Consider the following 16,491-nt stretch of genomic DNA (forward strand, 5'->3'; position numbering starts at 1 on the left):
CCGCTTTCTTTTCCGCTCCGATGCCACTTTGGACGGGGGAGTCGGAGCGGCGATCGCTCAACCTGGCACGCTGCTTGAGAATGCATCGCGGCCCTGGGTAGCATGCGCACGCTCAGCGCAGAAATCGGCGCGGTGGGTAGAGAATTTGCTGGGACGCAAAGAATTGTGTGTCCTGCAATCACCATTAGTCAGTGGTTGTCCGAGACAACGCTCTCCGGGTTCCAGCGCTCCATATCTTATCAAACGCCGCTCCAATTTAGATCGGTTCTGAGAGGTCCGAAACGACTCTCCCTGTGAGCATTCCCTGGACATTCTCTCAGCGCTATGATTTTTTTCCCGGCTCGTTGAGCATTGGGCCCTTCCCCCCGCTCCAGCTGTCCAGCTCACTGCGCGGCCTGTGAATTTAAGTGCGCACCCAGGCACATTACAGGGAACATAGGGATGAACCAAAGGCTATCTGACTTGGAGGCGAGAGTGCCAGCACTGAGCCAAGGCTGACATCTTAAGTTTTACAGATGCACAGGTAGAGTTCAGGGGGGTGGGGTGGGGGGGGGCGGCAGGTTCTGTAGTTGAGAACAGATTCCTTCGTCACCTGTACCCTGCGTGAATAGACAATATACCTCAGCAACAAAAAGCTATAAAATATTCATTATTTTGTATCTCCCCAGGCTGCAGTGACATACAGACAGACTGACATGAAAGACAAATGCCTGGCTTTCATCGAGAACCACACTAAAGTAAGTATTGGAAAAGGTCAATTCATGCACCAGTTGAATGGCTTCTTTTTCAGAGGAATTGGTTTATTTTACTCTGCAGCCAAATGGAATCAATTGAAAGCAAGTTCAGGCCACCTGCAGCACAATTGCATCCATTCATGCAGATTGAAAGATGGCTGTTCCATCAGTGGGGCCCACTGAAATTGAGAATTAGATGTGCCAATTTGAAATTAATATTGGTATATTAACAGCCCATTTATCAACAAGATACTTTTCAATTTTTTAGGGGATAATTTACGATTGGCAATTGAGGAGCTTGTGCGCTGCTTTTCCAGGGTGAGTGCACAGTTTGTTGCTGTTTTCACAGCAGATATGTGGTAGATAGTGTAGACATAAGAAGAAATAAGAAATAGGAGTAGGTGTAGGCCATTTGACCCCTCGAGCCTGCTCCGCAATCAATTTTACTATTTCCAAATAGATATTGCCGAGGAATCCTGCTGCCTTGATAAAATTTTTTAAACTTAAGAACATGTTTGTGTAAATAAACCTTAAATGATCAGGTGCAATACAGTTCACTTGCAAAGGCAGGGATCTCACGTGATCCCCTACCTAACCCTTCCCTTCCATAAGCACTATAAAGTCCATTTGTAATTATTGGCCTCCATTGGCTCTGCACTGTAGTTTAAATTCCTCAACTTTGTTTTCAAATTCCTTCTGGGCTCACTCCTGCCTACTCATACAATCTTACACAAAGCTATGTCATTGCATGCACCCTCCACTCCTGGGACTTTGGATGACTATGTATCTCCCTCTTTATCCATTCCATCGCCACTGGCAAAGCCTTCAACCATCTCACACTAACAATCTGGAATTGTCAAACCTTACTGCTGCTCTCACAATCTGCAAAAGCCTCTTTAAACTCACTTCTGGGCTTCCTGTATTGGCTTGGGTACTTGATGCAGCCCACTTTACCCACCTCCCCCACCCATCCCGACATATTCTGTTATGTGAAAGGTGCTAAAAAGTGTAGGTTTTGACAATACCACGTGCTCTGTTATCATTCAGCATTGTGCTTACACGAGAGTGCCTTTTCTACAAATGCCTTTTTATTACCAATATTCTTCTCCTGTCTCTCAGTGCTGGGTCTTGGTAACCATTCCCACCTGGTAGTTTTTCTTGTATGAGCCTTGAACTTAAAGGGCTTATTTTAACCCTGTTGGCCTGGCGGAAACCGGGCGGGCAAGATTTTAAAATGGCTGCACAGCTTACCTCCAACGATCCCGCTGCCTTACCATGAGGTGGAATTTCAACCTGCTCTTTTGAGGGACAGCTGCCAGAAGGCAGTGGGTTCCTTCTTTAATTATGTAGTCTGGGCTCTGATGATGTCATTGGAGCCAACTGCAATTTTAACTCGAGGGCTCCACAGGGAAGCTGTTGTGGCTTGTTCGCAATGCCGACCTGGTGGCAAGAGGATCTGAGACCCAGGCAGGTGAGTTCATTTTTGTTACCTGTGGGCGAGGAGGAGAAGGAGTTCAGGGCCTTCCATCCCGGGCTTCCACCCCTTCTCCCGACCAACCTCCCACCCCAATCACTTATCTGAGAGCTGGGGACTATTTCTTTAGGTCCCCAGGTGGCAGTGTCCTGCCGCTGAGTTCAGATGGGAGACTGATGAACCCTATGCAGATGAGACCAGGGAGCTAAAATCTCCCAAGCTTCATGCTGCTGAGCGTTTGAAATGTCATGGTCTGTATGAATTGGCTACTAAATGAGCCATTACAGAAGAGACTTTTACTCATTTTAATCCTCTTGTCTTCTTAAAAAAATACTTTACTGCCACGTAAAAATGCCTTGTGGATTTTGTAGCTTCACAAAATGCTCCCGACACAGAATTCAACGAAATGAGTATATTGGTCTTGTTAGTTCTTGTTAGTTCCGATAATGTAAATTGTGTATCATTTGACAAGTGTTGCACATACATACAAGCATACAAAATTGACGGGCAGCAAAAGACCAGCTGGCCCATCAAGCCTGCCCCACACCCATGATGGCTGGAACATCATGACTAGATATTTCCTGTCTTCCCTTCCCCCCCCCCGCCCCACATAAATGGAAGAAAATCATGATGAGTGCACATTTGAGCACAGGGGGACTGAAGGCATTTTTACATTGACACCTGTTTAGCTCAGATCACTGGGGAGTGGCAATCATACGGGAGCATAGTGTTATGTTACTGGATTAGTAACCCAGAGGTCTGGACTAATGATCCAGAGATGTGCGTTCAAGTCCCACCACGGCAGCTGGGAAATGAATCTGGAATAAAAAGTTGATATCAGTAATGGCGACCATGAAACTACCGGATTCTCATAAAAACCCATCTGGTTCACTAATGTCCTTTAGGGAAGGAAATCTGCTGTCATTACCTGATCTGGCTTGTATGTGACTCTAGACCCATAGCAATATGATTGACTCTTAACTGCTCTCTGAAATGACTGCTCACCACCACCTTCTCAAAGGCAATTCGGGATGCGCCAGGACACATGTTTGCACTGCTAAAAGCGGCTCCCTTATCCCTGCAGCAGAATCATACACCCACAAAAATGTAAGTCTACGGTTCTGCTGCCAGGATAAGGGGTGCAGCTCTCCCAGAAATAAATGAAACAAATGCATTTTGAGTGTGGCCGTCCTTAGCAACGGCATGGCAAAGCTCAATTCACGCGATTCAGGAGGTCAAGGGTCATCATGACATGCACAGAAGAGGAGAGAGAGGGAACTCAGAGAGAGTGAGAAAGCAAGAGGCCTCCTGCTGTTATGCTAATCCTGATCCAGGGAATGCAAAGAATGGTATCATTGTATCAGCGAGTCATCCTGTTAAGCTTGCGTTATTTCCGTCTGCACGCCTGAGCTACTGGATGTGACTAATTGCTTCCTCTTGCCTGATTATTGCACTAAGAATAACTCATTCAGACTTATCTTTTGTGACCTTTGCCACACGACAGTATGAAGTAAAATGAGAGTTTAAAAGAGGGGGAAGTTGGCAGATGTGCGGGGCGGTGGAGTGGGGGGGTTGGTTAGCATTTCCCAGTTCAACTCATCGTCATTTGTACTGATTTCAATTTTTAGATTTTAATTGGTTTTTAAACGCGTTTTAGAAATAACAAAAAATTTAGATACAGCACTTTTGTCTTGGTTTGAGAGGTCATTACCCATTGTGAAACTGAACAGCAAGATTATTGTATCAGCAAGCTTTTGTAAGGAACATGGGCCGAGAAATTCGATCACGCTGCGGTGGTCTTGGGCGGATAAAGGCGATGCCCATGTGCCTGTTCCATGCCAGAAGCCCGCCGCCCGCCATATTGGATCGGGCACCCTGTAGGTATGTGTGCTGGAAGCGGACAGAATCTTCATTGTCATATTTAAGTAAGGATCCTATGCTGGTTGTAGGACTCATTTGTAAAATTGGTTTGTCCCAGTACCTGACTCACCATGTGACAAACTTTCCCAGCAAATCATGGTGCTAACAATCAGGAAGGACCTGCACTAGGGCTATTTCAAGGGGTCATCCCCTTCATACATGTTAATTGTTGGGTTGATCTGTTGGGCTGCTGGCCAACTTCTGGGCCTTTTAGCAATTTTCTCTGTTGCACAACTGAGTTGTGAGTTCCGGGTAGAACATTTTGCAGGTGCTGGACTGGTTTTCTACCTTTTAAAAAAAAAAAGTATTTCCCTCATGAGTGTTCTGTTAAGTCTGCCTTTGGGACATTGTCAGAGTGGGAGCAGGCATGTTGTCATCCTGAGAGAGGACAGCAGGAGCCTATTTCATGGAGCCAATGCCACTTTCCTGGCACTGCAGATTATCGTTCCTACTGCTCTGCGCCAGATCGCAGGAGTGAAGTAATGGTCTCGAGGCCCCTATCCGTGCTATCCTTTCATCATTGCAGACATGTCCTTGGAGCTGTACTACTGGCATTGATCGTCTCAGCCACTTCTCCCAACTCTTCACGCATATCTTTCTGGAGGTAACCTTGTGACATTGGTTGGGAGGTAGGAAACAGGGAGTAGGGATAAAGCCAATGTTCTCTGATTGGTGGGATGTGACAAGTGGTGTTCCCTCAGGATCTGTATTGGGGCCACAGCTTTTCACCGTACATACAAATGACTTCAGTGAAGAAATAGAGAGCTGTATATCCAAGTTTGTAGATGACACTAAGTTAGAAGGCACAGTAAGTTGTGCAGTTGGGAGCAGGAAGTTACCAAGAGACATAGACAGACTAAGTGAGTGGGCAAAATTGTGTCAGATGGAGTTCAGTGTGGGGAAGTGTGAGGGGTGAGGGTCTTCCACTTTGGATCTGAGAAAGAAAGGGCCCAAGTTTCGAGCCGCGCCTAGAACGGCGCAGTCCCGACTTGGACGCCCGTTTTTCGCACCACAAAGTGCGGCTAAAAAAAAATTCTCCACCTCCCTGCATGTCCTCTGGCCCTCGGCGCAGCGCAGCAGGAGCTGTAGGGGGCGGAGCCAGGTCCCTGCGCCGAAAACAGTGCCGGGACCTCTGCACATGCGCGCTACAGTGGGCGCGCATGTTCAGTAGCTCCAGCCGCCCGAAACTGTGTGGGAGGGGCCGAAGCACGCAGCTCCTAGCCCTGGCTGAATGGCCTCACTGGGGCTGCGTGAATAAGGCTCCGCCCACGGCCAGCTCCTGCTTCCTGCCGACCCGACTCGACTCCCGCTTCCCGCCTCTGGACCGGACCCGACACCCGCTTCCCCCGCCCCCGGACCGGACCTGACACCCGCTCCCCCGGACCGGACCCGACACCCGCTCCTCCCCCCTTCCCCCCCCCCCCCGCCTCCGGACCGGACCGGACACCCGCTCACCCCCCCCCCACCGGACCCGACACCTGCTTCCCCGGACCGGACCCGACACCCACTCCCCCCCCCCACCCGCCTCCGGACCGGACCCGACACCCGCTCCCCCGGACCACGGACCGGACCCGACACCCGCTCCCCCCCCCCCGCCCCTGGACCCGACACCCGCCCCCCCCCCACCCCCGGACTGGATCCGACCTGATCTCCCTCCCCCCGACCTGACCTCCCTCTCCCCCCAACCCGAACCGACCTCCCTCCCACCACCCCCCCGACCCGACCCAACGCCACCTACCTGTAAATCTGGTGCTGGGGACGGGCCCTGCCTGAAGTCTCGGGCCCGGCCCGTTCAGCCTCCCTCCCCCTTCTCCTTCCCCCCCCCCCAATCTCCTTCCCCTCCCCCCCCCCCAATCTCCTTCCCCCCCCAATCTCCTTCCCCCCCCCAATCTCCTCCCCCCCCCAATCTCCTTCCCCTCCCCCCCCCAATCTCCTTCCCCTCCCCCCTCAATCTCCTTCCCCTCCCCCCCATCTCCTTCTCCCCCCCCATCTCCTTTCCCCCCCATCTCCTTTCCCCCCCATCTCCTTTCTCCCCCTTCTCCCCTTTATCCCCTTCTCCCCCTCCCCCCTTCTATCCCCCTCCCCCCTTCTATCCCCCTCCCCTTTCTCTCCCCATCCCTCCCCCTTCTCCCCCATCCCTCCCCCTTCTCCCCCATCCCTCCCCCTTCTCCCCATCCCTCCCCCTTCTCCCCATCCCTCCCCCTTCTCCCCATCCCTCCCCCTTCTCCCCCATCCCTCCCCCTTCTCCCCCATCCCTCCCCCTTCTCCCCATCCCTCCCCCTTCTCCCCCATCCCTCCCCCTTCCCTCCCTCTGCTCCCCCTCTCTCTCCCTCTACCACCCTCCTCCCCCTCCCCTCACTGTCAGAAACACAGACAGAGAATGAGAGACACACAGACAGACAGAGAGATAGAGACACTGACAGAAACACACTGAGGGGGGCATCCCAGCACGCTGTTGGAGGGCTCCCGGTGCTGTAGTCAGTAAGTAGAAAATGTTTTATTTATTGATTTAAAAAAAAATTATTTCTTATTAATTTTTTTTGATTGATTTATTGATGTATTTATCATTTATTATTGATGATGGCTCTTTATTTGTAAAACTGAAGTGTTTAATGTTTGTAAACTTCCCTTTAAACACCCCCCCCCCCCGCCACCATTCCCTACGCCTGATTTGTAACCTACACCTTATTTTCTAAAGTGTAGACAAGGTTTTTTCAAGCGTACAAAAATCTTCACTTACTCCATTCTAAGTTAGTTTGGAGTAAGTTTTCACTCACGAAACTTTGAAAACAGGCGTAAGTGGCCGGACACGCCCCCTATTGAAAAACAAATTCTGTTCCAAAGTGAAACTGTTCTAACTGACTGGAACTGGTGCAAACTAAATGACGAGAATTCCGATTTCTAAGATACTCCGTTCTACACCAGTTGCTCCTAAAAATCAGGAGCAAATCATGTGGAAACTTGGGGCCACAGATCGGAAAATTATCTTAATATGAGAAAGGAGTAAAATCAAAGTCAAAATACCTTTTAAACAGTCAGTCGACAATAATTTGTATGGCAGATAAAAAGAGCATAATCCCTGATGTCTTAATGAATCAATGCTCTGTGTTGTGTTAAATAGACCAAGCTTCAATCTAGTTTTATGCTGTATTAGTTGATATCAGAACATCTTTTGGAGTTTGATAATTGGCCTGATCATTTAAGTAGGGAGTGAAAAAAATAAGTCAGGGTTGCTACTCCAGATTGCAGTCTAGTGAACTCTGCTGGAAAGTGCACGTGTTAGCAATGGATGAGGACAAATTTGGGTTTGGCTAAATGGTTGAATACCCGATCAGCCTGTGCACTTTGAAGAATAAATGAGAAAGGATCAAGAGAAAAGAAAGAACTTGGATTTAAATAGTGCTTTTCATGATCTCAGGACATCTCCTTGTCTCTAATGGCAGTTGGTCATAATCTCGCTTCATACCCTATCTTGACTAATGTTTTTCTAACTCCTGGCATTACTATTTGAATTCGGCCCATCATCCCTTTTGTCTCTCTAATCTCTCCTGAATTCCAACCTATCACAGACCTTCCCTTTTGTTCTTTCTTTCCCGCCCCCTTTCAGTGCTTGTTAAGAATCTGTTCTTTTCGAACACTCTCCAATTCTGACGAAGGTTCATCAACCCGAAACGTTAACTCTGCTTCCTCTCCACAGATGCTGCCTGACCTGCTGAGATTTCCAGCATTTTCTGTTTTTATCCCAAAACACTTCACAGCCAAAGTAGGACTTTTGAATAGTAGTCACTGTTGTAATGTAGGGGAACCTGGCCATGCTTATACACCACGCTCCATACATGGTGATTTCAATCATGTGCAAGTTGTTGGGGAATGTGTGGACTGAAGGGAATGTTTCCCCCAGCCTCCTGACCAAGACCATCTGCTTGGCTTTGACTCAGATGTGGCGTCTGGTAGCTTGGGTGAGGTGGAATTGCATGTGACGGGAAGGGGGATTTAAATAGATGGGGGTAAAGACATTTACTTTTTTCAGCAAAACCATACACTAGCAAGGTAGACAACACCTTCAGGCAGAAGTACATTGGAGAGAAAAGAAGTGCCCTATGACTCAGCAAAGATTGCGAATTTAAAATGTGAGCTAATCTGTGTATTGAAACTCCTTTTGGATATTCAGTCCTGAATATTAATGCAAATTAATCAAGCTGGTGTACTCAAATATTTAATTTTCCTTGATCTCAGTTGTAATAAGATGAATCATCTGGTCTCTCCTCAGAGTATTGTGAAGACCCAAGGCTTCCATGAACTTTCTGACTCTGCACTGCTCGCTATTCTGCAGAGTGACTTGCTCACCATTGATGAGCCTGATTTAATTAACTTTGTCAGAAAATGGACTCATGTTAACTCAGTAAGTAACGACGTGTGAACCTCGGCTTAAATCCTCTGATATCATCTCTTAATTGTGTATTATAGAAACAAACATTTCTGTGTGCTGCAGATCTGGCATGATATTAAAATTCAAATCACCAGATCATTTATCTGTGTATTTTTTTCTCTTCAATATTCAATGTGAAAACAAGTAAGTGCAAGGGTAATGGGTGCACAGTTCCGAGTGTTAACATCACTGCATTTGCATTGATCTCTTGATGCAGAGAGGTAAATCTTCAAGTCCATTAAGGAATGTGCTTTACACCTGTTTCATTCAGTATGATGTAACTTTTAGAGTAGGGGTGTTAAACACACGGCCCACGTTGTACTGTGCCTAGTCTCCCGGACTGGGACATGAGTCTCTTGCTGCTAACAGGCCGGGAGAACTGTACTTTTAAAATTTGCAACATAGCTCGCCCCTTGACATCTCCTATTCCCCACCAGCACAGAGCCAACATTCGCTAATGATTGATTGGAAACAGAACCGACTGAGATGGAGAGGGTGAACAGAGACTGGGGCTGGAGATTGGGATTCCGAGGGGAGGAGAGAGACTCTGGGGGTGGGGTTGTTGTAGTCGGGAGATTGGGGCTCAGGGCAGGGGAGCGAAGGATCGGGTGATGGGAGGCATCACAGGGTTCAGGGGAGAGGGTGACGGAGATGGCTCAGGGGTCAGAGATTGGGAATTGGGGCTTGGACATAGGGACTTGAGAGAAAGAGGGAGACTAGAGTATGGGGGCTCGGAGTTTGGAGCTCAGACGGGGGGAGAGGAAAACTGGGGATCAAGTGGGCTTGGACGGGAAGAGGACTAGGGAATGGGATGGAGTGGTGTAGACATGGGGCCCTTCATTTCCTGCAGAGCCGGGAGCAGCAGCAACGTGGTGAGTGGGAACGGTGCTCCACTTGAACGGAGACTGAGGATTCTCGCTGGGAGTAGCTCGCCCTGATTTTACATTGCAAGCTGCAATGTATGGAGCAGTAAGACGCAGGAAGGCTGAGTACGGACCAGCTGCGGCCCACAGTAGTGTTTGTGATATATTCACAGAGCACAGCACACACACAGCTTCCTAACATGGCAGGCAGCTCTCTCGGAAGTCTTCGGAAATCTGCCGGTTCTGTTTATTATTAACCCTGCACTTGCAGTACACAATACTTGCACATCCACAGTGTGGAGCTACAAACATTACAAGCTTACAGACATTACACTTCTCCCTCCTTAATGAAGAAGCCATCATAACAAACATTATATATAGCTTTCCTGTTTATACATAACACAGGATATAAACTTATTTTTTTTTCCATATTTACAAATTTAACTTTACCATTTGCTTTCTGTTTCGAAGAGGATACCTTCACTCTCGAACAGAACCTTCCAAACATGGTGTCGAATCTAAACTCATTCGAGGCTCATCCTGAGGAACGTTTTCCTCCACGGAATTTCCTTGATTTTCATTTGAACTCCCTCTAACTTCAGGCTCTTTGTTTCCCTGACTCGGACTCAGACTTTCATTCTGATTCTCTCCTGGATTTGTTTCCAGTACATTGGATTTAGGATTTGCTACTGGTGTATCAAAACTATCTGATGAGTCAGAAATAATTGAATCATTTCCACCTTCAACTTCTTCCATGTCTGTTGGTAAAATATGATCAATATGAACAAACCTAACCTGTCCATTATCAAACACCTTTACCAAATATGTGCGAGGACCACATATCTTCACCACTCTTCCTGGTAACCATTTTACCCATTTATGGTGATGGTTCTTCACTCTCACCTTCTGATTTAATTTCACACTTCTCTCTTTTACTCTACCTCTATCATGATTCTCTTTCTGTCTTAATTGTGTCTCTTCTACGGACTGTGCCAAATTTGGTTTTAACAACGTGAATCTGGTTCGAGGCTGTCGTTTGAGAAACAACTCTGCTGGTGTTCTACCAGTAGTTGTATGAGGAGTATTTCGATATGTAATCAAAAAATTAGCCAATTTGTGATCCAATGACAACTGTCGTTTCCTTGGATTTGGATCTAACATTTGTTTTATGAGGGCGCGTTTTACAATTTGTACAGTGCGCTCTGCTGCACCATTCGAAGCAGAATGGTATGGTGGAACCTTGGTATGTTTCACACCATTTTTGCTCATGAATTGTGCAAATTCTTCTGAACGAAATTGTGGTCCATTATCCGAAACAATCTCTTCAGGGAGGCCAAATGCAGAAAATAATTTTCGTAAAATGTCCAATGTTTTACTTGTTGTTATTTTCCACATTGTAAACAGCTCAACCCACTTCGAATGGCTATCAATCACAATGAACAATTGTTGTCCTTCTAACTCAGCAAAATCAATATGTAGCCTTTGCCACACCCTGGGAGGCCATTTCCATGGCTGTAATGGTACTGGTGGTGTTTTCTTGCTTACCGATTGACATGTCATACAATGACTCACGATGTACTCTATATCTTTATCAAGACCTGGCCACCATAAATAACTGCATGTAAAACTCTTGGTCAAGCACATTCCCAGGTGCTGGTCATGGAGGTCTCTTACTAATTTGGACCTGAATTTATTTGGTATAACCACTCTTGCACCCCACATGATACAATCTTTATCGACCTACGGATGAAGAATGGATTTGTATCTTTGTCTGTTATCTGGTTTGGCCATCCAGTTGCAATATACTCATACACCTTTGACATCACTGGGTCACGTTTGGTTGCTCTACCAACCTCTTCAGCTGTGACTGGCAATTCATCAATGTATGAAAAATAAAACACTTCTTCCCTAACGGGTGTAACTTGTGATGGGGAAGGCAATCTAGACATTGCATCAGCATTACTGTGATCAGCTGATCGTCTGTATTCAATATCATATGTATATGCTGACAAAATCAAAGCCCATCTCTGCATTCGGGATGCAGCTAATGTTGGAACTGGGGACTTTGGATGGAGGATTGCTGTTCGGGACTTATAGTCCGTAACGATGGTAAACTTACGACCATACAAGTATTTGTGAAACTTCTTGACCCCAAAAATTAATGCCAAAGCTTCCCTTTCAATTTGCGCATAATTACTCTCACTGGCACTGAGAGTGCGTGAAGCAAAAGCAATTGGTCTCTCCTCCCCATTACTTAATACATGAGAGATTACTGCCCCAACTCCATACGGTGAGGCATCACATGCTAGCTTAATCTCCTTAGATATGTCATAGTGAACTAATATGGTGCTCTCTATACCAATTTGCTTTTACATTCCTTGAATGCTGTATCACATTCTTTTGACCACTTCCAATGGACCTGTTTTTTCAAAAGTTCATTCAGTGGATGTAATACTGTAGCCAAATTTGGTAGGAACTTCCCATAATAGTTCAAAAGACCCAAGAATGAACGAAGTTCAGTGACATTCCTGGGTGCATTTCTGATCGCATCCAATTTTTCCATAGTTGGATGTAAACCATCTTTGTCTACTCTGTACCCTAAGTACTCCACTGAGTTTTTAAATAACTCACACTTACAAGCAGACACTTGTACTCTGTGCTTCTCTAGCCGTTTGAGGACTTCATTCAATATGTTATTATGAATTTGCCTATTTGGTGCTGAAATTAGTATGTCATCCAAATAACATACTATCCCTTCAATACCTTGCAAAATCTGGTTCATCACCCCTTGGAATATGGCAGGGGCAGAAGACACTCCAAGCGATAGCTTATTAAATTGATATAGGCCTAGATGAGTATTTATGGTCAAACATGACTTGGACTCCTCATAGAGTTCAAGCTGTAAGTAGGCATTCGTAAGATCCAGTTTTGAGAAGATCTGACCACCTGTCAGTGTTGTGAATCTTGGTAGTCTGTCGTATCCAACAAAGACGTTGATGTGCTAATTATCAATGGCATGTGTCTTCAAGTGGTTGTATAGGCCAATTCTGGATGCACATAGTCTCTTGCACGTCGGACAAGAAAAGTTCGATGTGCCTGATGCTGACAGTACTGCCATCTAATGGCGTCGATCTCTAGTGTCCCGTAGGCGTTGACATCGGCTTTCTTCGAAGGTCTGGCAGGCAGTCCTCGTGAGGGTTCACCACTGGATTTTATTAGCTGCTGTATTCTCAAGGTCCTTTGGTCGGATGCCACAGTACTGGAGGTTAGCCTTGATGCAATCTTTGTAGCGCTTGCGGGGGCGTCCCTGGTGTCTTCGACCTTCACAGAGCTCGCTGTGAAGAAGCTGACGAGGGATCCTTGACTCATCCATGCGGATGACATGTCCAGCCCACCGGAACTGGGAAATGTATTGGGGACGTTACCCTCTAGAACCTGGTTTACGGTTACTTTATAATCACCACACAATCTTACCGTACCATCGGACTTAGGTACAACAATGGGTATAGCCCAATTACATCGATCTATCTTACAAATAATGTTCTCAATCTCTAGTCTTTTGAGTTCTTGCTCAACTTTCTCCTTGAGTGCATATGGTACGGAACGTGGCTTGTAGTAAACCGATCTAGCGTCCTTCTGTACCCTGACACTCGCCTTGAAGCCTTGGATCGGACTGCCCGTTTCGCAGAACACCTTCGGATACTTCTTGATAACCTCATCCGTTGATGAAAATCTCGCTTCCACACAGAAAATCTTACTCCAAACCAGCTTCAGTGAGCTCAACCAATTTCTTCCTAGTAAGGCAGACTTGTCTCCTTTCACTATGATTAGAGGCAAGTTCTGCAATTGATCTTTATATTTCACCGGTACGGTGATACGACCTACCACAGGAATTTTCTCTCCCGAGTAGCCTCGCAGCTCTATCTTGGATTTCTCCAGTTGGAACTCACGCAATTTGTCGAGGTAAAGTGACTCTGGTACTACACTCACGGATGCACCCGTGTCACTTTCCATTGGTATCTTGAATCCCACAACATCTATGTGGATTTTGATGCTTTCTGAATTGCTATCCGTTAACCTCGTGCTCTTGATGACGTGTAACTCTAACATCTCCTCGTCCTGTTGTTGTTCTTCCATGCTATGTCGTCTCTTGGCATTTCTACTCATAGCTTTGAACACTGGACTCATAGCTTTGTTAGCTGATTTACCCTTCAGTCGGCATGTCTTCGCAAGATGCCCAGTCTTTCTGCAGGAGAAACACTCTGCCTTCACGTATGGACAACTTTGAGCAATGTGTTGTCCCAAGCACCTATAGCACGACTTCGACGCTCTAGGAGAATTTCCAGTTTCTGAGATTTTCGGCCATGCCCGTCTTTTACTTTGAACCTGCAGGTGATTTACCGCGGTTGACTGATGACCGTAATCATTATTTAATTCTCGGGAATATTGTTCGGCCATGCCCATCGACCTCGCTGTTTGACAAGCAATCGCAAAAGTCAAGTCATCCGTCGTCAATAATTTCCTTCTGATCGCATCATTTTTCACAAAACGATCCCGTAATGCGCGGTTTTGAAAGTTTCCAAAATTACAGTGCATCGATAGCTTTTTTAATGCTACGATGTAATCACTGATACTTCCATCAGCCTTTTGATTCCGAATCCCGAAACGATAGCTTTCAGCAATTTCTAACGGTTTGGGGTTATAGTGCTGCTCGAGCTTTGTTAAAATCTCTGTAAGCGTTGTGTCCTTTGGCTCGTCAGGTACAAGCAGATTTACAAGGGTTTCGTACAATGCCGGACCTGCCTCCGATAAGAAGATCACTTTCTTACGTTCCAACACAGCCCGGTTCTGGACTGCATTGTCTGGAACTTCGATTATGTTATTTGCACTGAAGTACATTTCTAGCCGATCCACATACACTTTAAAACGTTCCCGGTTGTGTCTATATTCTGCCAAATGTCCCAATACACCTGACATTTTAATCTCTAGCTGTTCACACCGTGTGCTGTATTTTATCTCAGATCTTGTAGTTTTTTTCAAAGACAGAAACTTGCAAAGTCTTCTGTCGGCTGGCTGAATCCTTCCCCAACAAAATGTCAGCTTTAAATCATCCAAAAAATCCCATCCTCGGTCGCCAAATGTGATATATTCACAGAGCACAGCACACACAGCTTCCTAACATGGCAGGCAGCTCTCCCAGAAGTCTCCGGAAATCTGCCGGTTCTGTTTATTATTAACCCTGCACTTGCAGTACACAATACGTCCACATCCACAGTGTGGAGCTACAAACATTACAAGCTTACAGACATTACAGTGTTGTGGCACTGGGGGAAGCACGCCTACTCCTCTATGCCCCACAGAAGGGGATGTAAAATAAACTTTCCCTACCATTTCTTCAGTGGCCTCCAGCGGTCCTTTAAGAACCGCTGTTTAGACCACTGTAGAACTGGGGAAATTATTCGGAGCCTGCATGGCGCAAGCTCCACCGAGTTTTTCCACGCATTTTGAAACAGGCGCATGCCTTTCTCTGCATCTTTAAATTGATCCAACGCTGATTTCAGGCTGCTGCCAGGTTCGCCTAGAGACAGTGAGGACCAGTATGGCAGCGGCACTGGTGTTGGTGCAGATTAGGTGCAGCACCATGCACCCAGAAACTGGTATACATTGTACCCATTTTACGCCCTGAAACAGGGCAAAACGCACACCAATCTTTAGCCCATTGTGTTCAAATAACCGTTGCTTAATGTGGCCCATGCCAAGTGTCAGGATGTTGAATCAGGCCCACCATGTATATTGAGTTTGACACCCCTGTTTTAGAGCATTAGGACCAAGTTGCCCCTCCCAAACCCAGCAGAGTGTGAACTCTACACTAGCATTCCATGATCTTGAAAAATTGGAATGGCAGCCCACTATGCTGCTGTGCCATCAAATTAGAAAGAATCTGTTTTGTCCTGGAACTAATATTCTCTTTTGCCATTTTTCCCCCCAACACAGGTAGTTCTGGACAAATCAGTGCCAGAAATAGCAAAGGAAGTTGTCCGCGAATTGCGGCTTTTTCTGTTGACCCCTGAAGAACTGACCATCCTAGAAGCTGAAAACAAGAAAGATAACGTCTTTCCTGTAAGTCTTGACCTGCATGTTTGTTAAAGAGACAGCACATTCATGAAAAAAAACATTTGGCAAACCTTTATTTATTTGTTTGCAAACATAAATAAATGACATAAATCATTTCAAATAAATTTCTGTGTTACTGGGAGGTCACAGTGGAAGTGATATAACCCCCTCAAACCATATTTCAGTGCAAAACTGCAAAATCCTTTGAGCATGTTTACAAATCAGTAAAGTCTTTTTGAAAAAAACAAGAGCATTAAAATATATTAAAGGCTCTTCTGAAATTGCTCACTGAGTCTATGCATGAGGACAGTGGCACTTTAAAGAATGCTTTGGCAGCAGGATAAGCCCTAAATACCGAGTTATTTTAGAAGTGAATGTTTTTAATATTACCATTTATAGAACTGCTCCGTGGAGTTTTGTGTAAGTTCCATTTTAGCCTCTAAACTATAGCTGGTTTGTTTATGCAGCAAATACTTGGCAGAGACTGAAAGTAGAAGCCTGCCTGATCAGATTGACAGCTTTGTAAAGAAGCAGACAGAACTCCAGGAGGCACCTCATGGTCTGCACCACCCCCAGCATATCTTACAACAGTTTATATCACTCAAATGGATATTAAATAAAGGCCCACAGAGGTGCCTGTAAGTGGAATGGTCTTTAAAAAAAAATGTACAGTTTCAATAAACAGAATCATCTGGAGGATAGTGCTGTTCCTTCTTATCACAAAATGTCTATTAATAAATGTAGAATTCCAGCGGTGCCCTTTCCAGAACTGAGAGTTGTAAACCTCTACAGAGCAGGAAAGATGCTTTCTCATGTCATCCGGGATCAGGGGCCCAAGTTTTGCCCAGTTGAAAGATTCCCCAGTGTTGGGGCGCCGGCGTGTACTACCAACACCAGAATGTTTGGCGCCATACATTCTGGCGCTGGTGTACCTGTAAAAGAAGGTTGCTCACCATT

General features: G+C 46.0%; 1 protein-coding gene across 2 annotated transcripts in view; it reads left to right on the forward strand.

The window, feature by feature from the left end:
* Window positions 1-16,491, forward strand: part of LOC139268508 (BTB/POZ domain-containing protein 19-like) — a 219,879-nt gene that overhangs the window by 179,295 nt on the left and 24,093 nt on the right. For both annotated transcript variants that reach the window (XR_011594043.1, XM_070886750.1), the window contains exons 5-7: window positions 669-737; window positions 8,399-8,530; window positions 15,415-15,540. Coding sequence is in view for 1 of the 2 variants with exons in the window: in XM_070886750.1 (XP_070742851.1) it covers window positions 669-737; window positions 8,399-8,530; window positions 15,415-15,540 (327 nt within the window). In the remaining variant the exon portion in view is untranslated. The remainder of the gene's footprint in view (window positions 1-668; window positions 738-8,398; window positions 8,531-15,414; window positions 15,541-16,491) is intronic.

This window comes from Pristiophorus japonicus, chromosome 8 (genome assembly GCF_044704955.1).
Source record: "Pristiophorus japonicus isolate sPriJap1 chromosome 8, sPriJap1.hap1, whole genome shotgun sequence".
NCBI lineage: Eukaryota > Metazoa > Chordata > Chondrichthyes > Pristiophoridae > Pristiophorus > Pristiophorus japonicus.